The sequence below is a fragment of the Poecilia mexicana genome, unplaced genomic scaffold, assembly GCF_051168715.1.
Source record: "Poecilia mexicana isolate PSO_F unplaced genomic scaffold, ASM5116871v1 scaffold_11, whole genome shotgun sequence".
Taxonomy (NCBI): Eukaryota; Metazoa; Chordata; class Actinopteri; order Cyprinodontiformes; family Poeciliidae; genus Poecilia; species Poecilia mexicana.
Window position 1 is genome coordinate 23355679 of NW_028263380.1, and position 23383 is coordinate 23379061.

The 23383-nt window shown below is 36.8% G+C and overlaps 2 protein-coding genes, 1 pseudogene and 2 gene segments (V, D, J or C); 3 read left to right on the top strand and 2 right to left on the bottom strand.

The window, feature by feature from the left end:
- Positions 1–264: 264 nt before the first annotated feature.
- Positions 265–7610, bottom strand: LOC106919927 (angiopoietin-2-like). The gene is made up of 6 exons (XM_014990587.2): positions 7002–7610; positions 2774–3008; positions 1895–2029; positions 1478–1694; positions 1129–1324; positions 265–408 (listed from the first exon to the last, which is right to left on the bottom strand). Exons 1-6 carry the CDS (start codon positions 7605–7607, stop codon positions 265–267), a joined length of 1533 nt encoding a protein of 510 aa, XP_014846073.2. The 5' UTR covers positions 7608–7610.
- A 2481-nt stretch (positions 7611–10091) lies between these two features.
- On the top strand, positions 10092–12361 carry LOC106919916 (pro-opiomelanocortin-like). The gene is made up of 2 exons (XM_014990583.2): positions 10092–10219; positions 10971–12361. The coding sequence occupies exons 1-2, from the start codon at positions 10103–10105 to the stop codon at positions 11475–11477; spliced, it is 624 nt and encodes a 207-aa protein (XP_014846069.2). The 5' UTR covers positions 10092–10102; the 3' UTR covers positions 11478–12361.
- Positions 12362–13395: 1034 nt separating this feature from the next.
- On the top strand, positions 13396–14652 carry LOC106919921 (Ig kappa chain V region 3368-like). The segment is given in 2 exon segments: positions 13396–13533; positions 13666–14652. Coding segments are annotated over 2 exon segments (357 nt in total).
- Positions 14653–16557: 1905 nt separating this feature from the next.
- Positions 16558–17923, bottom strand: LOC106919923 (Ig kappa-b4 chain C region pseudogene; annotated as a pseudogene). Its single transcript, XR_015764674.1, has 2 exons — positions 17839–17923; positions 16558–17013 (listed from the first exon to the last, which is right to left on the bottom strand). The product of XR_015764674.1 is annotated as an Ig kappa-b4 chain C region pseudogene (transcript).
- Positions 17924–22032: 4109 nt separating this feature from the next.
- LOC106913424 (Ig kappa chain V region 3381-like) lies at positions 22033–22679 on the top strand. The segment is given in 2 exon segments: positions 22033–22231; positions 22339–22679. Coding segments are annotated over 2 exon segments (378 nt in total).
- Positions 22680–23383: the final 704 nt, after the last annotated feature.

Sequence of the window (23383 nt, forward strand, 5' to 3'; positions counted from 1 at the left end):
AAAATAAACGAGTATGCATCTCTCCATAAAACCAACATAGGTCATTCAGAAAACCCGTCTACAAAATCTTGGTAAATCTTAAGAAAGAGTAGATACTTATTTAATTTAGAACAGGCTGCCCCCTGTAAATTTAAAGAAATGAATTTCAAAGTGAAAATCAAGCATGCCAAGGGATTATTTTTTAGCAATAACAATATACAAGTATTGGCAGTGTCAGTACATTTGGCAGTTTTCTTAAAAACCAGCAATGAAAATGCCCTGTCACTATGGCGACAGACGTCGGAAACTTTGCGGCCGAATCATCATGGTGACCCCCTTCAGAGAGTAGAAGTCTGAATCCTTCCAGGAAAACCAGACGATGCCATCTGGCCCCAGCAAGTTGTGAGCCCTCAAAGAGTACCGGCCACCCTAAAGGAGACAACACGTTTTATTCAGTCATGATTATATACACTGAATAGTAAAAAAAAAAAACTTTTTTGAGAAAACCGTTATGTCTCAACATTTTCCCACCTCTGATGGAATATATACAATTTATCTTGTGAAACTCATCTAAAAAACATGTTAGGGTAAATGTGTAAAGTTAAGCTACAATATGATGACTGCATGAATGTGAACATTTTTAAACTAATGTTTTGTTGAAACACCTTTTGATTAAATTTAAGCATTCAGGTTTTTGCCAGGAATCTGTCAGCATGGTACATCTAGACTTGGCAATATTGGTCCACTCCACCTTGTAAAAGATTTCCAATAGAGATCTCTCATCCTCAAATTTTCTGATGGATTTAGATCTCAGACTGTTTGGTTTTCATGTGCAGTATGATTTTGCATTAAAAATAACTTTATAAGCAAAAAATCAAAGGTAAATCAGGTCATACCAAATTTACATCAATTTTAGAGAAATACCCAGTTTTTGTAGTGTCACTGTCCTTCATATCCTCTCCAAAAGTTGAAAACTCACAAGTGTCTCATGGTACATCCATTCTTGTGAATTTTTTTGTTTGTTTTCTTCACCTGACTGATACCTTTAAACAGTCTGGTGCTTTTAATTTTCTGTAACATCTTTCAGAGCTATGGCATCATCTGTCTTATAACAGAGATAACTCTGTTAAGTGTCGGTCTGGTAGATACCTTGTAGTAAACTCCATTGAGGTTGGTGTAGAAACATTGGTGGAACCACCAGCCGGCGTGACTGATCTCAGCACAGATGTTCCCCGTGTCTGGTGTGCTGAAACCGTGTTGGTCGTGATACCAGCCGAAGGAATCCTCCACTGTTCCACTGAAACCAGAAACATGAAGGCGATACTGGTTTTCTTCATCGTCTATCCTGTAGAAAGAGGACAGGTAGCCAACATTTGAACCCATTTAATGCTATTTATCCTCTAGTGGATGACATTGAGCAAAATGCCTCAACACATCACCAGTCCTGCAACTTTAAGGCTTTATTTTTGTTGTCTATGTTTACAGTCTCTGTCTGCACCTGAAAGACTGATACAGGGGGTGCCTGTGGGCGTGGCTCCAGTCCTGCATGTCAATGCGGAGGCTGTAGTGACCCTGGTTGGTCAGCAGGTGAACATGATGGTTGCCCAGCCAGTGTTCTCCTTGTGCTTCACCGAAACCATCTCGGTATTCGGCCCAGCCACGGTTAAAACTGACTGAGCCGTCACGCCTGCGCTGAAATACAGTCCAGCCTCCACCTGGTACACACATGTAAATACATGAGAACTACACACACCCCACTTTAGAGATTCAGTGCAGAGTTGTGTGCAAACAGGAGGGCTGTTTATTTTTATCAACATTTTCCATCTTAAAGAAAAAACAACAACTTTAGATTGTTAGATGAAAAAATGCATAGTTTGGTCTTTATAAGTTTCCTTATAGTTTATGGGTTTCTTACCATCTGTCTCCATGTCACAATAAACAGGAAAAGTGGTGCCTGGTGACATGACAATGGTGTAAACTCCTGAACGACGCACACCATTGTGATACAGAGACGTACAGTCTGATGGACAGAAGGACAGGTACTGTCCACCTGAGGGAGACAGAGACAAAGAAACACACTGTCCAAAAAAACTATCAGCAGCTCACAATGGCTTGCAAAAGCTTCAAACTTTTCACATCTTGTCATTTATTTAAAGAGCACAAAATTCTGACTGTTTTACTGGGGTTTTATGTGACCAACTTAAAGTTCTTCGACACTCATACACTCCACAACTCTACAAGTCTTTGTAGAAGAACAGAATTGAGAAAATTGCTTAAAGAAGCTGAAATACACAATATTTTCTGGTTGTAATGTGACGAAAGAGAATGATTTTTCACTTTTTCTGAGTAACTTTACAGGTTACAAATGTATTAAAAACTTCCATCCAAAACTTTTTTCAAATAATTTCTGATCTGAAACTTACTCTGAGTAACAAGACACTTCCTGGTCTAGTAAAGTTTGTATATTCCAGTGCAGAAATAAAACTGCAATTGATTGAAAGTTTCAAGTCCAAATCAGAAAATTAAAACCTTGAAATACCTTGAGCTTGCATTGGATAATTTCCAAAAACTGAAAATTTGCAGCATTCCGAATTCAAAGCATGGAAAAAAAGAAAAGGGTCCAACAAAATATTAAACCTGGAGTTTGTTCAATATAAGTTTTTCTTACACAGTAAAGCAGGGATTAAGTCTACTTTTGGGAAAAGTGTAACAGGTAGGTCTGTTTGTTATATTTATTTTTTTGTGAAACAATAAAGTTGCATGCAGCTCCCAACTCACCACAATGCATGTGTACCTTGTGCCAGTGTGTTTCTCATGCTGAGAGGCGGCGTGGCCTTGATCACATTGATTGTGCAGCTGCTGCTGCGGCTCATGTGCTGCATGGTGGCCGACAGGTTGCGAAGCTGCGCCTGCAGCTCATACAACAGTGCTGCGTGCACTTGGAGCAGCGTGTCGGCCTCTGCATGGCGCAGCTCCAAGAAATGCAAGCGATGGCCCACGGTTGAGTTCAGTCTGACGCTGTCTTCACCCTGTGGGACACAGGCAGAAAAACGCTGTGTGGGTCGTATATAGACTCAGGTTACAACACTGCAACGCTGTTTATACAGACGGATAAGCCAGAATACACCAGGTAGATTTAGATTTCCAAACATTTTCTTTCAGCCAAAAAGTTTGGGAATGAGATCACAAAAGATCAACAAACATTAAGACAAATGAGTGTCATTAAAGAAATATCAATTTTTATATACATTTTATTAAACAATGGCCATTAAAAGTATTTTACCCTACTCTGGAGCCAATGGAAGGATGTTTATTGCCATAACAGTCATGCAGCCAGAGGTGGCTAATACTGGGAAAACAAATGCTCTTCTTTTTGTTTTCAACAGAAGTCCATCCATCTGACCAAATCTACCATTTGCATTAATAACAGTAATACTTGTGCCCTGAAGAGCCTACCAAATATAATCCAGGCAGACTTGATTGATTGTAATGTACCCAGAACTAACATTTTATTGAAGATTGCAGTACGCTGTGCAGCTCTAAATCAAACACTTCCAATTCCTGCACAGCTTTGATAATTTGATAATCTCTGGATATACACTGCTCAACAAAATAAAGGGAACACTCAAATAACACATCCTAGATCAGAATGAATGAAATATTCTCATTGAATACTTTGTTCTGTACAAAGTTGAATGTGCTGACAACAAAATCACACAAAAATCATCAATGGAAATCAAATTTATTAACCAATGGAGGCCTGGATTTGGAGCCACACACAAAATTAAAGTGAAATGTTCCCTTTATTTTTTTGAGCAGTGTATTTAGATTAGCTCTTTGCCATTACCCCGGATTTACCTCCATTCACTGCAGATGTAGTTGGGACTCTGATTGGCCCACTTCAAAACATTAATACATCATCATTACTTACAGTGAGAACAAACAGTTGTTAAAATAAAAAGATTCCTTAAAACCCAAAGGGTATAAAGAAGTTTTGGGCTTACCTGCCAGTTTTTTTACTTTAAGTAAAAATGGCTTAGATTCTCTGTGTATTCTTTTTTTCTTTCTTGTTTCTTTGAATTTTTTCTCTTTAAAACTTTTGTTGAACACCGTCGGTATAGAATGCTGTCCTTCAAACAACAAGAGAACAGTTTTGAATTTACAGTGTTATTAAAGGTTTAATGTATAAGATGTACCGTATTGATAGTGAATTAAAATGTATACGTCCTTATTTTTTCATTTTTGTCCCTTTAGTTCAAAACCTTTTCATGCAGTGTCACTGAATTGACTTTAAATGATCTCTAAATTAAAATAGAAAAAAAAACACTATTTTTATTTGTATGGAAATATTCTGAATATTGAATTTTATTCAGTCAATGGCTCTGTCTCTCAGTTATTGCGACAAATTTCTCATGTATTCTTTCATCGGGATCTAACATAGTAAAATGACATTAAAAGTTGTTGAATCACAAAACTTTCCTTGCATGCTCCAGACTTGCAAACTTGACGTAGACAATTAGGAGCGTATGGAGAGTACAGCCGGAAAGGATCCTCTAAGTGTCAGGCAGACGCTTAAGGATATACGTGCCCTGACCAAAAGGTCTCCAGATAATCCTGTTAGCATTCAGGGTTAAGGAGGACTTAAAGGGTGTGAAGACAGGGAGTTAGACAGGGAGATAAGCAAAAGGACTAGATAAACAAAGACAGCAAAAGAAAGAGGATGTGTTGTGGATATTTTTACATATTTTGACAAAAGCAACAAATATTAATTCGTTTCTACTAATCCGTACTTCCTAATTTACCTTCCTTTCCCTTATCCTCCACTTGAATCATCTAACCTCACATTAACTATCTCTGTTATCTCCTTACCGCTTGCCCTAAAATTTCAGCAGTGAAAGAAATATTTGAAATTATGACACCTGCAGAAGACATTCCATAGAAAAGGTTGTTTGGATTGAAGTTCTGTTGATTTCCCCCCAAACATTTTGCTAGAATATTTGCTAAACCTTTTCCAAAAAACATCTAAATACTGTATAACTATTAGGATGTACACAGCAAGACTTGAGGCAGAAAAATCATCACTTTAGAGAGATACATACTGCATTACAGCTAAAAGATTAATATAGAATAATATTAATCATAAATTTATATGATATTTATACATATATGTGGTGTAGTTGAATACTAACATAACCTCAACTGAGGCATAAATGTCATTAACTTGAAGCTTTGATGCATTTGCTTAAGCTGAGGTTTTTCCAGGCTGAAATAATCATACAAAATACAACTTTAACATTTTTTTTTAAAAAGGAATCTGAATTTGCAATGGGCTACGTGTAGTTGTTAGGAAAGTTGTCTTGCAGTAAGAAGCTCCTTAATAAGGGTTTTGTACCGTCACAGGGTTTTGTACAAAACCCTCTGAATAATATGACTGTTATTCATATTTTTGAATAACAGTCAACTGAGGCATTCATATCTTTGAATAACAGTCATATTCAAAAATATGACTGTTAAGTTAATTTGGTCTCTCAAAATGTGAGAGACCATTTTGAGAGATGGTCTCTCTCAAAATGGGAGCCCGGACATGTTTCGCTGCACAGATGAGATTTCATTCTGGCTTCAAGAGAACCAAAACAGAAAGCAGCAGCTTGAGGAGTTGCTGCTTTCCTCAAGCAGCAACTTGAGGAAAGCAAGTTGTTTGTTGTGTTTGTAACAACAAACACAACAAACATGTGTTGTGTTTGTTGTTACAAACACAACACATATATTGTGTTTGTAATATACAAACACAATATATGTGTTTGTATATTATTGTATTTCCTACATGTCTCTGTGATACCCTGTGTTGGCATAACAACCTGTCTAAGGTGTACTCAAAAATAACCACTGGAAATCTGGACCAACCCCATGTCCCTGCAAAAAAATGTGTAAAGAAAAAGGATGGGTGGGCTTACAGGGTCACACTGTGGAGTTTTATTATATTAGACACATGGGCAGATGCCCAGGGCAGCATTGGAGGGGATTAGGGGGGAGAATGTGTGCATAAGCAGTAGATCTGAAGTAAAAATAAACTTTTGGTTGAAACTTGAACAGATTTTTCACACTTTTCTACATGTGCAGTATAGAGAGTTGGCGCCTCCTGCTGGCTGCTCAGAATATGGACATTGTATCTGCTTTTGATGATGACACGGCAGGCCTTGATGCTCATGTCCAATTTTTGGGATTTTTTTTTTTATTGTGTGTTTGTTCATTCCACTAAATGATGCAGCCACAATCAGGACTCTGTGTAAAACATTTACCAGCCCAAAGCAGGAAGGTGCCATACAGCAGCCCACTCTTTATGGAAGTAGCCATGGATCCCTCCGTCTATGGATAAACTTTAAAGTTATCCAGCAACGGAGCCAACAGTATTGTACAAGACAAAGGAAGCTAAGAAAACCAAAAGAACAATTAATAGTAAGGGCCTTTTGTGGAACGTTGACTGCAACTTCTGTAGAGAAGTCTTTTTGGAGAAATTTGGTCAATGTGAGCAGCTGCTCCTTTAGATGAACTGGATGGTGTCAATATTTGAGCAAATTATTTTTTTTGGTTGATCCAGTGCCCAGTTTTTCCTGGATCATTTTCTGAACATCCTAACCCAAACTGCACCTAATTTCTTTTTATCTAGAGGTTTAGATTGTCTTCCAGAGCCTGACAAAGAGGCAAAACATTGTAAATGTATATGAGAATATGAAAGAGTATAAATATAGTTTCAAAAGATTTCCCTAGCTTGTATAAATTCTGTTTTAGAAATGATCTAAACTAGTGGTGAGACTGGTTTGGTCACCGTATTACATCCTTTATCAAAGCTGAAAGTAGCCTCCCTTGGCCTAGTTCCATTCTGTCAACAAATCTACTGGCTGTGATACATCTAGAAGGTTGGCGTCATGTTTGGTACCCAAAACCTTTATTTTGTTTTTGGAATCTCTTCTACTTGGAATCAGCTATGAGTACACAAAAATTGCGAGTTTCATTAAGTTTACCTGCATCTCCAGGGCCTTGACTCGATGCCGGTGGTTCCTCACCTCCTCCTGCAGCTCAGACATTGTCTCCCTCAACTCCTCAAGCTGCTGCTTTCTGTTTTGGTTCTCTTGAAGCCAGAATGAAATCTCATCTGTGCAGCGAAACATGTCCGGGCAACGTTTCTCTGTCGTTCCCACACGAGGAAGAGTTGCCATCAGGCGACAGTGTCCATTAGGCATCAGCTGGCTGCTGTACTCTCCACAGTGTGTCTGGTTCAAAGTTTGGTTGGTGCCACTGTCCACACCACCTGCACGGTCGATCTGTATGACTGCTGGGGCATCAGGATTCAGGTCAGAAAACGCTTCTAGGATTGAGGCAGAAGGATGCCAGTCAGCATCCTCATAGGTGCCCTGGTTTATGTCAGGTACGTTCCAGTTTGACTCCATCTGCATGTCAGGTACATCTCTTGGTTTCCGGGTGTTCTTGTCCAAAATATTTTCCTTGGACTCTTGTGCATCCTGCAGTTCAACTGTAGAGTGTTCATTTAAGTCCACAAAGTCAGTACTGGCATAACGGAAACACCAGCCAGTGAGTAAAAATGTCCACAGCACTGGTTCTAACTTCATATTGAAAATTTAGCAAGTTGCCCTGTCTGGCTGCTGTTGACTTTAATCCATTGTAAATCCAATTCACCAGTGTAATCAGTTCCAGGATAAACATCAGGAGACAACATTGTAGCAGGAGAATGACGTCTGGTGTGGTTCCACATTCAGAAACTGGTAACCTTTACCCTGAGCTGATAAAATTCTCAAGATATTCACTAAATCTTTTTGGATGGACTGTGGCTGAAAATTATTTTCAAAAACCGATGAAGCAAAATATTCTACTGTCTATGCTCAGCAATGGCCTGACTGTAATAAGTCTGTAAAAACAACAACAACAACAACAATCCATTGCTCTCTTTTTGCTGCCTCAGACATGACTTTGCCAATGTGTTTGTGGAATCAAATAGTTTCAGGCCTTATTTTATGCTCTATATTGTCAATGTTGCAAATTATGGTCACATTTAGATTTAATGCAATTAAAATGCAATTTTTAGGCTAGTCAACCCTGTGATTAAAAGGTAACTTCCTAAAGACATATCTAATTAATGCAGTTCTCTGTCAGATACATCACTATAAATATTTAATTTCAAAGGAAAAAGTCTGAAAAGGGGAAATTAGCTTTGAAAAGGACAGTCCTACCTGTGGCCATGTCTCAGTCCTGAATTCAACTCAGTACAACAGCACCTATACAGCTACACTGTAAGACCGTGTGTGTATGTGTGTGTATGCATGTGAGGTGTGTGTGGGTGTGTTCAGCACCGGGTATGACATCTTATCCTGATAATCTGATAAGAAGATTGGAAGCAATTTCCCTTAAAGGTAATAAATTACAGGGAGGATCAGAGTAACCTGACTACAAATTAGACTAAATACATTACAGGAGATAAAGAACCAAATAAAGTCTGCACATATAGTCTGTATTCTCATAAAATAATAATTTTAATTGTTAAATATTATTATGTTGTTTTGTTTTTACTTTAGTGTTGTCCTCCGCTTAGGTTTGCATGTTTGCTAAGTTCGAGTGTTCAGTTTCCCATAGCTGGAATTTCAAGCAGCTTGGAACCCCAAAAAACAAGAGCAGGACGGGCTGCCAATGACTGTGAAGGATGCCATCTTACTTATTTATTAATTATGTGATTTGAGTGTTCATGCTTCTAAGTAGACCTGGAGGTCCTTCTAAAGGCAATAGTCCCACAATTCTGTGTTGAAATTCATAATTTTATTTCCATTTGAGCATACACAGCGTTCAAATGCACTGTGATATGTTTAATTTTTGTCTCAACTTTTCCAATGTCCTTTTTTATAACTGAAACATTTATCTGTTATCAAACTTGCACAACAAATCCTATTTTATGCTATAATTTTCTGTAATTTTGAGATGTATAACATATTTTTGAACTTAATTGAACATGATTACAATTATTAAAGAGCAAGTAATGACAACCGAAGCAAATCGATGTCTGTATTTCCTCCCTGAACATGGTGCCCCGTATATGAACTGAACTAAGTGGGGGCTCAAGGTCAAAGCTGCACTAATGGGTTTATATTTAGCTGCCTGCCTCAGGAAGAAGCTTGTGTTGCTCCATTAGAGAAAGAAAAACAACCCTGAAACCTTTTAATGGCCTTTGACTTGAAGTTAAGTTTTTTTATTTCTGTCAACTAAAGTGTCTTAACGTGCAAAACAAAAAGTATTAGGCTTTGAATGTACTTGAACATTGAAGCAAATGAATGTGGTAATATTAGCAGTAAAAAAAAAATACCTTTTTTTCTGTCACAGCTTTATATTTTCAGCTTTGGGAGTGTCTTTAATACAGCTGATGATACAGCAAATGACCAATTTTCATTTTGAATAAAACAGGTGCAAATGGAGATAATCTATAGATTCTTTACCAGTCTGTATCAAAATGGTAAACAGGACGACCAACACTTTTTAATACGTTCAAATTTGCCATTTTGTAAATTTGAAATGCATTTAATAATAAATGTTTTCCTAAAGAGCAACAGATCTCAAGATAAATTAGAACTTCATTGAGGGCTTTTGATTGGTTGTTTACTTTTGCAGAGTAGTCTATATTTACAGACCTCTTGAGCAAAATCATAGAGGGTCGCAGTGACGTCAGTTTGTTTGTGCGCAATGTTTGAGTGTCCTTGGCTGAAAGGGTATAAAGTCAATCGATCGGTCAGAAGTAAACAAGAGGAAAGTCAGAAATCTTTGGTGGAAGGAAGAGCAGAAAGACCCAGGAGAAAAGGTGATTATTATTATTATTATTATTATTATTATTATTATTATTATTATTATTATTATTATTATTATTATTATTATTATTATTATTATTATTCCTTCACAGTAGAAATAAATATTTTAGAATATTTAAAACATTAAATAGCTATGGTGGCAGTTGTTTTATTTAAGTTTAAACATTTATTTTCTAAAAACGTTCATGGTGAACTTCACCTTACTGCACAGTCATAATGAGAAGCTTTTATGTTGTTAATCTCCCGCAGAAATCAGAAGAATGCATCCTGTGTTGCTATTGGTGGTTGCAGTGACGGTGGGCGGGGCCAGAGCGGCGCTCAGTCGCTGTTGGGAGCGCCAGAGCTGCCAGGAGCTCATCTCTGAGAGCAGCATGATGGTAAATACAATCAGACACATTTGGCTTCGTGAAAGTCAGTTTGGGTACAATGTCACATTTTTTTAAATTGAACAAATTCATTCATTTGATTACTCATGTCATTTATTTCAGCAAAACCTCTTCATTTTTGAAGATTACAGATAGATAAAAACATATGCAATCAGAATATTAATGCAAAATATCTAATCTTGACAGAAGTTTGATGTTTCAACAGCTTGAGGCAGAAAGTTATGACAAACATGAGCATCAAAGAATATTACAGATCTGACAAGAGGAAACTATTTTCCTGTTAACATCAAATACAGTCTGCTGAGGTTTACTTTGCACACTGAAGCAGTTTTAACATGTAGTAATTTCACAAGAGCATTTCCAACATTCAACTGTGAACCTTAAAGAGATGGATTTTTCCAAATAAAGAAAATAAAGAGGGTAACCTGTATCATTGTTGTGAGAGACAGACATAGTGTTTTGTTGCTGAATAATTGTTCAATTTGCCTTAAGAATAAAAAGTTATTAGGTTAGTTGTGTGATGTTTGTTCTGGTTGTTTGGACATTATTTGTGGGGATTCTCAAGGGTTTGTACTGGGTCCCAAACTTTGTCTAATTCATGTAAATGACAATATATTCATGAATAGCAAGTGGAGATAGCAAGTTCCAGTCAATGGGGGATACTGAATGAAATTGAAACGTCAGTAGAATTTAAAATATGTTTATTTCCTCACAATTTCCCATTTGTTTGCTCATCCTGCAGGAGTGTTTTCAGCTCTGTGGACTTGACCCTCATGAGATGACCACCATCCTTAGCAGTGTTCAGCATCCTCCGTCATCTGTCTTTCTTTCTCCTTCACCCTCTTCCTCCTCCCCTCAAGCCAAACATTCCTACTCCATGGAGCATTTCCGTTGGGGGAAGCCTCTTGGGAGAAAGCGTCATCCAGCAAAAATCCCTGCAGGCAAAAAGGTGGATGGGGACTCAGCTGAGATTTTCCCTGGAGAGCTGAGGTGGTGGGAGCTTTCCAGGGAAAAAATGACAGCTGAGGATGAGGAGACACAAGACGAAGCAGAGGAGGCCTCCAATGAGCATCACGATAGAAAAGACATCCCGTACAAGATGAAGCACTTCCGCTGGAGCGGCCCTGTGGTGGGCAAACGCTACGGGGGCTTCATGAAGAGCTGGCAGGAGAACAGCAAGAGGCCGCTCATCACACTCTTCAGAAACGTCATCAACAAAGAAGGAGAGGAGGAGAAGAGGGCAAAGTGAGGAAGAAGGGAGGAAATGGAAATGAACAGGAGGGGGAAAGTACCAAAATACAGAATATTATTACATTTATCTTACAACTAAATATGTAATACTAACTTTACAGTCTTTTGTAAAGAAAGAAAAATCTTATTTAACCGCATTCATAGTTTGCTTAGTGTATGTCAGAAAATACAGATTGTTGATACTGAAACTTTTAATTTCTTTACTTCTAGATATATAAATACCACAAAAAGACAGAAAAAAGACTTAAAACATATAAAACAGGTTAGTGCTGAGTATTTTATTAAAAAAAAACATTTATTGATGATCTAACTTATAGTTTCAGTACTGTAACATTTTTTTTAATTGGTGGAAGTGTTTCTTATGAACAGGGAGCTGGAAAGAGAACATGAGTAACACCAGTTATGGTTTTGAACAGATGACACAGATTTCCTGTATTTTGACAGATACAGAAGATAGAGAGAATTATTATATTAAATATAGAAGGTTTTCTTTCAAATCCATATTTATCAGCCCTGTTTTAAAGCGGCAATGTCTAAAATCTTTAAAAACAACCGCATGCAGGCTCTATCATGGCCACATGAGGGCAGTAGTTACACATGACCTGCACACTTCTGTGTCTTACTTTTATGGACTTAAAGTTGGGCATGAACAGGTAACAGAGCAGTAACACTAAGTTATTAATACAAACAAAAGCTGGAAATATAAATTTCTGTTTAATTAATTTTCAGTTTTCTTACTTCAGCTCCACTCTTCAATATTAAAGAAATGTTGGCTGATAAAAGAAAGATGAGGCTGAAGATGAGTCATGGTGATATTTTAATTTTCACTTCATGAAGTTACTGTGGATATCAAGAAAAGTATAAAGACTGTTGCAAGCAAAATACATGTGGTATATGAGTTTTTTCCTCTCCTTTTAGAAGTGCACATCAATAAACAGCTAAGAATGATTATGAACAACGCCTCATTATAATAAGCAGAAAGGTCAAAGAAGCAGAAAGGTGTCAAAAAATTGTACTGAAAATACTGAGATAAAAAAACAACAACAAAAAACTGGTACATAAAACTCATGCAAATGTTTCACTCCTCTCTTGTCAATTAGTTCCCATGACAACTGACAGGCATCACTGATGAACCATAGCATCAAGTCAGTTTCAGGACAACCAGTCCTTTTTAAATATTTATTTTTAGACTCTACAGGAAATGAAGAGGAGGGTGAAGAGGAAGAGATGCTGCTGAGAAATGCTGCAGTTTATTACTGTAAAGGTGAATTTCTGAGAACTGGTCAAAATTTGTTCTCAAAAAAAAAAAAATCTCACAAAATTCCCCTCCATCAGTCAGAGCGGAAACTGAATGGCAGCTGCATCAGTTCACTCAACACATCCTTCCTCACCCACCCACACACATGCTCAGTGTAACAGCTCAGCTTTAAGAATATTTAAGAAAAAATGTATTGATATGAAGATAAAATAACTTAAGCCCAAAATATTTATTTCTAGGTTGCTTTAACTAAAATGTCAAAGTTGACTTTTCATATTTGGTTAAGAATTGGGGAGTGAACACATGCCTGTGTTTAATAATATTTCAGCTCTTTAATCATATTTCATGTTTAATAATATATGACCTGATGTCATTTGGCGCATAGCATTGTTTATTTTCTGTAAACACTGTAGTAATTAATAAATGTCCTGTTATGTAAATTTATTTTTCTGCTTATGTGAATTACAGGATTTTTAGTTTGCCATCTTATTCTGCAGAATCCAAAATATGATTAAAAGTTTCACATGATCACATATTTAATCAGTTCACAAGTAGCAGATCATTGCTACATGATGTTACATACGTAGATGTTTATCTGTCAGTGTGCAGGAGGAAACATGATGATCTCCATGTGACTCTGTGTGTTTGCATATGTGTCCTGCCTCTCTGCTCCAGCTGTTAAGAGGTCAGAGTTGATCAGTGGCTGTCCAGGCCTTTCAGAGCCACTGACACACCAGCAGCACAACGATGATGTCACTGACTCTACTGCTGACCATCCTGGGGCTCCTGGTTCAGGGTGAGGATGTTCAGGATGTCATCAGATTCACCACAAAGACTTTCTGCTGTGATGGAGAAATTAAAATATAAACTCGGACCTTCAGTTGAATTTTCTAAGTCTAATGAGTATAAATATTTTTTTCTCTTTCAGGTTCATCAGGAGACATAATTATGACTCAGACTCCAGGATCTCTGTCTGTTGATCCAGGACAGAGAGTCTCCATTAAATGTAAAGCCAGTGAACATGTAGACAATGAGGTAGACTGGTACCTCCAGAAACCTGGAGAAGCTCCAAAACTCCTGATTTATTGGACATCAAATCGTCAGCCTGGAGTTTCTGATCGTTTCAGTGGGACTCAGTCTGGAACTGATTTCACTCTGACCATCAGTAGAGTTCAGGCTGAAGATGCAGGAGTTTATCACTGTCAGCAGGATTGGAGCTTTCCGTTCACACAGTGATACAACGTCGTACAAAAACCTCCCTCAGCTGCAGAGGAACTGATCCACGGCTGCACTGAAGCAGAAGTTGTTCACAGAATCATGTTCAAAGACGGCTAATTTAAACAACACATTTTTAATTAAACTGTTTTTTCTTTCATAATATATATAACCATAGCACACTGTGCTTCAATCTTTTATATATATTACATTTATAGCTCTTCAAAAGAAGTGAGTTAATCTGAGAAAAGGCATGTAGAGCATGAGGTGTTTTCCATCTCGTTTAAAACATTTTAAAAAATGTGAAGATAATTTGAATCTTGATTTAAAGCAAAACCTGATATTATGATACAAGAGTTTATATCTGTCACTAGCTTTGCTGAATCTCTTACTTGATCAACAGAAGAGAGATAAATTCAAAATGCAAACTGACAAACTGATGTTCATAAACATGTAATTTCTACTTGTCATTTTAATACTAGTTGCCTGTACTTTTACAGAAAAGGTGGAAAACAAAGAAATTGCATTAAATTTAATTTACAGGTAGAAATTTGTATGAAATAGCAAATATATTTCAGTGACTCAAATTACTCAGTAAAGCTCATTATAAAGATTAATTACACATGAATTGATGTTTTCTAGTCTTTTTCTCTGTTAATTATAATAATTTTTCACTGAAAAAAATGAAGAAAACATTTAATTCCACAGAAGATTAAAATATTAGATCAGACTGATAAAAACAAAACATATTCAAATACAAAACATAATCTTAATGAAATGTATGTTTGATATCTGCTTAAAGGCTGTTATTTTCAAACGTAATTTTTAAGGAGACAAACAGAACACATATTTCAATTTCCAATATAGTTTTGCAGATTGCAGCACAAAAACCGAGCTCAGTCATTTTGCAAAGAACACAAGACTGCACAATGCATAAAATATATGATGTAACTGTGATGACAAATTATATAATAACATATATAATCACAGCATTTCCATATAGAGCCACTTTGCATCAGCAGCTCCATGCTCCAGCGCTCTGGGAGAGTTTATAGTCCTGACAGTTGAACACTGGATGACTGACAGCTGTCCTTCATCACAGCAGAAGACACAGAAATCCTCCTCATCATCAGAAACATGACTTTGATCTGCGTCCTCATCTGGACTCTCCTCTGCTGCTGCTTCACAGGTAAAGTCCAGAGAATCCAACTCCTCTCCTCTATGAACATCTGTCCCTCTGAAATGAAGCCGACTAAACCATGAAGCTGCTGCATGTTTTTGTCTCTGTGTCCACAGAGTCCATAATCCAGGTTTCAGTGACTCAGCAGCCTGCAGCAGTGAGAGCCGATCTGGGAGGATCTGTCACTATCAACTGTAGAACCGGTCATGGAGTATGGAACAATAACTATTTAGCCTGGTACCAACAGAAAGATGGACAAACTCCTAAGCTTCTCATTGATCGTACCAGCACTCGAGCATCAGGGACTCCAAGTCGTTTTACAGGCAGTGGATCAAACTCTGACTTCACTCTGACCATCAGTGGAGTTCAGGCTGAAGATGCTGGAGTTTATTACTGTAAGGGAGAATTTGATACTAGCAAGTATGAGTGGTTCACACAGTGAAAAACAGTCGTACAAAAACCTCCCTCATTCTGACTAAATAGAAACTCCAGCTGGATGTTACACTGAAACAGCTCACTAAGCACAGACACCACAACATTCACATGAACTTTGAAATAAGTGACAAATTTCCCATCAAGATTTGAAGTTAATATAGAGGTTGGAATATTACACCTGGAGAAACTTTGTTGGGAAGATAAAATTTGACTTAAGACTGAAATTAAATGTCATCATGGAGATTTTCTGAACATAATCTAGGGTTGTGTGTTAAGTTTATTTAAATGGAGATACATCTGTTTTGGCCTCATTTTCTATGCAAGAAGCAATATGGTTATAGCAAAAAATCTAAATAAAATCCTATTTATGAATCAGATGTTTGACAATAAACTTCTTGGTTAGAACAGAAAATGGGTGAAACTCTCCAGCTGTTCATTATTTGTCCAAAAGAAAAGTTTCAGAAACTCTAAATGGTTTCACAGACAGTAGATCAAACTCTGACTTCACTCTGACCATCAATAAAGTTCAGGCTGAAGATTCTGTCAGAGCTCACATTTTGAATAGTTAAGTTGTTGTCACACCCTGAAAAACAATCAATTACTGAATGACTGTCAACTGAACAAACATATGGGCACATGACACTTTTAATTGTTTATTTAAAAAGAGAGATTTTAAGATCTATTATTTCAATTTTGTTAAATAAATCATGTAATTAATTCATATTATACATAACTTAATAGGATGTACAGCTTTTTCTCCTTTAAACCTATTAAATAGGTTTTGGTATAGTGCAAAAAGATAACATTCATTTTAATAAATTGTAGCTATTAGAATAAACTGAAATGAAATGATATATTTATTGTAAAAATACTGATGAGCTGCAGTTTCTGCAGCAAACAACCTCTACTAACATGCAGCACACAGTGAACAAAACATTATTTTTCCTCTGACAAGGTAAAAACAGAAAAATAAAGAAGTCAAAACAGGAGTAAGGATGTTGATTTTATTATTTTTGACAGAAATTGAGCTTTTAAACACATAACAGAGGTTATGAAGATGAAATAAAACAAAGATTTTTAAAGCAAGTGACCTATAGCAGAATAAAACATTAGAATCAGCTCAGGACTGGGAGCACTGGTCTCTCCTCAGTGTCTCTGTGACTGCAGACTGGGAGCCCTGGGAGGCCTCACAGGTCACAGAGCCCACCTTCCTCCACTGGTCTGCAGGGAGCCTCAGGGTGCTGCTCCAGCTGTAGAGGCCGTCATTCTGCAGCACCCCGGGGCTCCTGCTCTGCTCCAAGCTGCTGCTGCTGCTGCCGTCCAGCTTCCAGGACAGAGTCCAGTCTGAGGGGAAGCCCTTGTTGGCCAGACACATGAGGGTAACCTGCTGCTGCTGCAGCTCCTCACTGGAGGGGGGCAGCACTGTCAGGGTGGGGCGGGTATCACCTAGGAGACACAAATCAGGTTAGAGATCAGGAACCAAGAAGGCATCATTGAAATGACACCAGGACAGCTTCACTATGAGAAAGTTGAGTTTCTATATTAAAATGTTTCTGCCAGATGTTTTTCTGCTCCACCAGTTACTGAGTTTCTTTGTTTCACTTCCCTTCAGTAAACCTCTCATGCATATCAGCACAGAGAGAAAATTATAACTTTATCCTGAATGAATCAACTAAGAATCCATCAAGAATCATTGTGACTTGTGAATAAAATCGATGTAATACATATTTTACACATCATATTAAAACATTTTAACATTTCCAACATTTTGCATCATTCTGTTTTCCAAATTTAATTAACAGTTATTCAAAACATGTGCAGTTGATCACTTCCAGAAAAGATGTAAAGTCTATGAAGACTTTCAATCTACCTAAGTAGACTGAAAACATTTCATGTGAGATTTAATTTTTAAACTTTGCAGATTATTTAAACATAGATTTAAAATAATACCCACAATAACAGAGTAGTAAATAAGATTTCTTTGTATCTTGGCAACATTTTTTATTTGATCAAAAAAGGTCAAATAAATTCCCAAAATGTTTATTAATAAACTACTTTTAACGTACATGTATTTCTCAGTCTCAAAAGTTAAATAATATTCACAAATTCTAACAAACAAATTTGAGATTTCTTTATTAGAAGATTAATATTTTCAACAAAATTAAAACTTAACGGAAAAACTTTTCACTTCTCCACATAAATGAAAGTAAATGGAAATAAACGGCAGGACCATTTAATATTTAAAATTAAATTTAGTAAAGAAAAACTTACGTCCAACATCCAGTCTGGTTCCTCCACCGAACGTGTACCACAGTGATACAAACTGGTTGAACCGTCGTACAAAAACCTCTGACTGTTAGAGACACGGCTCTCTGACTCTGACACAAACATATTTACCAAAACATTTATTATTAGTGGAAACTCATCAAGTAGCATGAAAGTAAACCAACAGAACCTGAAGCCAACATTGTACAAACAAAAATTTTAAATGTACAATTTTCAAACAATTTACTGTGTTTAACAGAATAGATGACAAACTATTGTAAGGTTATTTTGAAGCAGTGATTTTAGTTAACATGTGATCAACTCTGTCAAAATATGACAGATAAATATATGCATTATACAAATAACTTCATAATATAATAAATTTCACATAAACATTTTTATTTAAAGGTTTTTCTCAATAAATTACAATATTGAAAAGCTTACTTATTTCAGAAACTATTTACGTTGTGAACACTTAAAACCCACGAGATCATGTTAATTAATTTAAGAGAAAATTGGAATGTTACATCAGAGCAATAAATGAAAAGATGTGATTAATGAAGTGTAAGAATTTTTTTTTCTTTCTAAAGGTCCTTTTAATCTGACAAACAGAACACTATTTTAATTCACTGAGATATCTGCAATCTAGCAGGTTGCATTATATGAAATTGTCAATGGGGAAGAAAAAAAACAAAGAAAACATCTGATTTGTTCTTCAAAATACTCTGCATTACACAATGTCTATAATAGATAATGACAGGAAATATGATTGAGTCATTGATAAATAATATCACCACATAGATCCACATTCCCTCCTGGACTCAGTCACAGCATTTCCATAGAGCCACTTTGCATCAGCAGCTCCATGCTCCAGCGCTCTGGGAGAGTTTATAGTCCTGACAGTTGAACACTGGATGACTGACAGCTGTCCTTCATCACAGCAGAAGACACAGAAATCCTCCTCATCATCAGAATCATGACTTTGATCTGCGTCCTCATCTGGACTCTCCTCTGCTGCTGCTTCACAGGTAAAGTCCAGAGAATCCAACTCCTCTCCTCTATGAACATCTGTCCCTCTGAAATGAAGCCGACTAAACCATGAAGCTGCTGCATGTTTTTGTCTCTGTGTCCTCAGAGGTCAGAGGTCAGGTCACAGTGACTCAGCAGCCTGCAGCAGTGAGAGCTGATCTGGGAGGATCTGTCACCATCAAGTGTAGAACCAGTCAGAATGTTTATAACAACAACTACTTAGCCTGGTACCAACAAAAAGATGGACAAACTCCACATCTACTCTTTTACTATGTTGGCAGTCGTGTCTCAGGGACTCCAAATCGTTTTAACGATGGTGGATCAAACTCTGACTTCACTCTGACCATCAGTGGAGTTCAGGCTGAAGATGCTGCAGTTTATTACTGTCAGAGTCTTCATTACCCCAACAGCCAGTATGTGTTCACACAGTGAAAAACAGCCGTACAAAAACCTGCCTTGGTCTCACTGAACTGAAACTCCATCTTATTCCTACACAGCTCACTTAACACATGAAGATAATACCCTAAAGTTCTGATTACAGTTTAATGAGTGATATAATTTTTTGCTGACATTTCTCCTCAAGACACAACATGATTTTAGTAGACCTTAAAACAATAATTAACAACACCACCACCACTAACAACAACAACAACAACAACAACAACAACAACAACAACAACAACAACAACAATAATAATAATAATAATAATAATAATAATAATAATAATAATAATTATTATTATTATTATTATTATTATTATAGATTTCATTTGTAAAGACTCTCTTAAGTCTGCCTTATATGTATGTGAAATAAAACAGGCAATTTTTTGTACAAAAAATATCGACAACAAAATAATTTATTAAACATCACCCTGACTTATTTAATTGCAAAATACCTGAAAAGGTTTTCAGTGTTCATGTTCACTTTCAACACATTTAGTTAGATTTTTGTCAAAAACTTAATTTTTAACATTTGTTTTCAAATATTGTTTCCAAACCTATTTGCATATTGAAGTAAAAATGATGTTTGTGTCGATGTTGATAATTTGTTTGATCTCAACTTTCAAAAAGGTTGTCAATAAAGAAGAACATCTTCAGATAATAAAGTCTACCAAGTCTCAAAATACATATTTAATAAAAAAAAAATACTTCAAATTATCAAACAAACTTAAACCTGATGAAACGCTATAAAACCCACATGGGAAATGTGAAAAGGCCAAACATCCCTAATTGCTATTTTGTTTGTAGAGATACGACTGTGCTTTTCTAAATGATTCAACTTTCATTTAGAAAGTTGAATCATGATGGCAAAGAGGTTTTCCAACATTAAAGTCTTGACTGCTTTACCAAAGATAAATCATCAAAATATCAGAGAAAACAGACAGAAAATTGGTTAGTAATTCTAAATACTGACTTAAGGATTGTTGGAAAGAGTGTTAATTTTTAATATGCAGTAGTTTTCCAGAAAATACACTTTTTACATTGATATATTTTTGGATAAAAATGGCTTTTAATTAAAATTTGTATTTGGATAGTTTGGACCTCAACTGCAATGCTGCTCTCTCTGCAAATTGGAGGAATTGTGCTGAAATATAGCAGGAGATGGAGATCGAAATATGAAAAAAATGAGGCATTATGAGCTGCTGAGCTCCATGTGACTGACTGAGTGTGTTTGCATATGTGTCCTGCCTCTCTGCTCCAGCTGTTAAGAGGTCAGAGTTGATCAGTGGCTGTCCAGGCCTTTCAGAGCCACTGACACACCAGCAGCACAACAATGATGTCACTGACTCTACTGCTGACCATCCTGGGGCTCCTGGTTCAGGGTGAGACTCTGATAGGAACTTGGTTTGGGATTATTTTCACTGTGATTATGAAACATCGAAAAAGAATCCAGTGATCCCTCCTTTTCATGTGAAACCTGATCGTATTTCTTTGATCTGGATTTGTGTCAATATCTCTCTGTGTCATGTTTTTAGGTTCCTCAGCAGTCATCACCCTGACTCAGACTCCAGGATCTCAGTCTGTTACTCCAGGACAGACCGTCTCCATTAGCTGTAAAGCCAGTTCAGCTGTTGATAATGATTTGCACTGGTACCTCCAGAAACCTGGAGAAGCTCCTAAACTCCTAATCTATTCAGCTTCTTCACGTTGGACCGGAGTGTCTGATCGTTTCACTGCAAGTGGATATGATATTGATTTCACTCTGACCATCAGCAGAGTTCAGGCTGAAGATGCAGGAGTTTATTACTGTCAGCATGACGAGGAAGTCCCGTTCACACAGTGAAACAACGCTGTACAAAAACCTCACGGCTGCAGAGGAACTGATCCACAGCTGCTCTGAAACCCAAATTGTACATATGGGGAATAAAATAAAAATTTTATTCAAATCTAGGACTAAATTATGACTGTTGATAGTTAGTGATGGTAAAATTCATTTGTTTCAGAGAGCTAGTTCCAAACAAGAGCAGGTTTTTCAGCTTTTAATTTTAACTCATATTTAACTCATATTTTAGCTCAACTTTTTGTTTGATGATTCCTTTTGCATTCAGTGTTCCCTTTATGTGTAACCTTACCCTAATTTTATGTGTTTGTTCTGTGATGAAAGCAGGCTTTCTTAATTTTGTATAATATTTTAATCAACTTTTCATTTTGAGCAAAACAGTGCAAAGAAATCAAATAAACCCATGAAAAATAGTTTATTATCATATCATATAATAAATAATATATTTTAAAATGCAACCAGATGTTGCTTTGCTTACAGGTGTCAGTGTCAGTATTTTTAATTCTGAAAGTAAGAATTGCAAAAACACATAAGACAAGAGTTATACTTTAACACACCTTTGAAGGTTAAAACACAGAAATATTATGTATAAATAATATGTTTAATATTTGAAATATGAATATTTGAAAAGGTATTGGCTGGAAATATGACAAAAAATCAGATAGAAAGAATCCCCACCATAAGATGATTGCAATATGGTGATACTTTTAGGATTTATTTGAAGATTTCAGTACTTAAAGATCATAAATAGAGTTGAGCAGATCAGCATTTATGTTTTACAGTAAATGGCAAAAGACCACAAGTATGAGCTATATCAAATTACTGAAATGAAACTGATTGGTTAACTGATCAATAGCAGAGTGACCCTGTGACCTGTTGAAGTCAATCACAGCATTTCCATAGAGCCACTTTGCATCAGCAGCTCCATGCTCCAGCGCTCTGGGAGAGTTTATAGTCCTGACAGTTGAACACTGGATGACTGACAGCTGTCCTTCATCACAGCAGAAGACACAGAAATCCTCCTCATCATCAGAAACATGACTTTGATCTGCGTCCTCATCTGGACTCTCCTCTGCTGCTGCTTCACAGGTAAAGTCCAGAGAATCCAACTCCTCTCCTCTATGAACATCTGTCCCTCTGAAATGAAGCCGACTAAACCATGAAGCTGCTGCATGTTTTTGTCTCTGTGTCCTCAGAGGTCAGAGGTCAGGTCACAGTGACTCAGCAGCCTGCAGCAGTGAGAGCTGATCTGGGAGGATCTGTCAACATCAACTGTAGGATCAGTCAGAATGTTTATAGCTCCAACTGTTTAGCCTGGTACCAACAGAAAGATGGACAAACTCCTAAGCTCCTCATTTATTATGCCAGCACTAAAGCATCAGGGACTCCAAGTCGTTTTTCAGGCAGTGGATCAAACTCTGACTTCACTCTGACCATCAGTGGAGTTCAGGCTGAAGATGCTGCAGTTTATTACTGTCAGAGTTTTCATGTCATCAGCAGCCAGTATGTGTTCACACAGTGAAAAACAGTCGTACAAAAACCTCCAGTCAAACTGAACTGAAACTATATTGCTGCAGCTTCCAGCTGTTGCAGAAACTGATAGTTTACTGAAATCTTCCACATGAATACACACAAATATTCATGAAGGTGTTATTTTAAAACACCTTCATAAGGGAGAATTTGATGCTAACAAGTATGAGCTGTTCACACAGTGTAAAATAGTCGTGCAAAAACCTCCAGTCTGACTGAATAGAAATTCCAGCTGGATGTTACACTGAAACATCTCACTAAGCACAGACACCACGACATTAAAGTAAATATTGAAATAAGTGGCACGTTTCCGATATGGCTTTGAAATTAATAAAAAGGTTCGAATATTACACTTGGAGAAACTTTGTTGGGAAGATAGAATTTGACTTAAGGCTGAAATTAAATGTCATCATTCAGGTACACATGGAGATTTTCTAATCACAATATAGGGTTGTGTGCTGAGTTTATTTAAATGGAGATACATTATTTTGACTTCATTTTCTATGCAAGAAGCAATATGGTTTTAGCAAAAATTAAAATTAAAATCTATTTATGAGTCAGATGTTTGACAATAAACATCTTGGTTAGAACAGAAAATGGGTGAAACTCTCCAGCTGTTCATTATTTGTCCAAAAGAAAAGTTTCAGAAACTCTAAATTGTTTCATAGACAGTAGATCAAACTCTGACTTCACTCTGACCATCAATAAAGT

Bases quoted from the DNA above. Each gene is read 5' to 3' on its own strand.
- LOC106919927 (XM_014990587.2), bottom strand. From the start codon at position 7,607: ATGAAGTTAGAACCAGTGCTGTGGACATTTTTACTCACTGGCTGGTGT. The intron at 2,030-2,773 runs GTACACATGCAT...TGTCTCCCTCAG, and splicing joins GAGAAACACACTGGCACAAG to GTGGACAGTACCTGTCCTTC. The intron at 1,325-1,477 runs GTGCAGACAGAG...CTCTTTCTACAG, and splicing joins CCCCTGTATCAGTCTTTCAG to GATAGACGATGAAGAAAACC.
- LOC106919916 (XM_014990583.2), top strand. From the start codon at position 10,103: ATGCATCCTGTGTTGCTATTGGTGGTTGCAGTGACGGTGGGCGGGGCC. The intron at 10,220-10,970 runs GTAAATACAATC...CTCATCCTGCAG, and splicing joins TCTCTGAGAGCAGCATGATG to GAGTGTTTTCAGCTCTGTGG.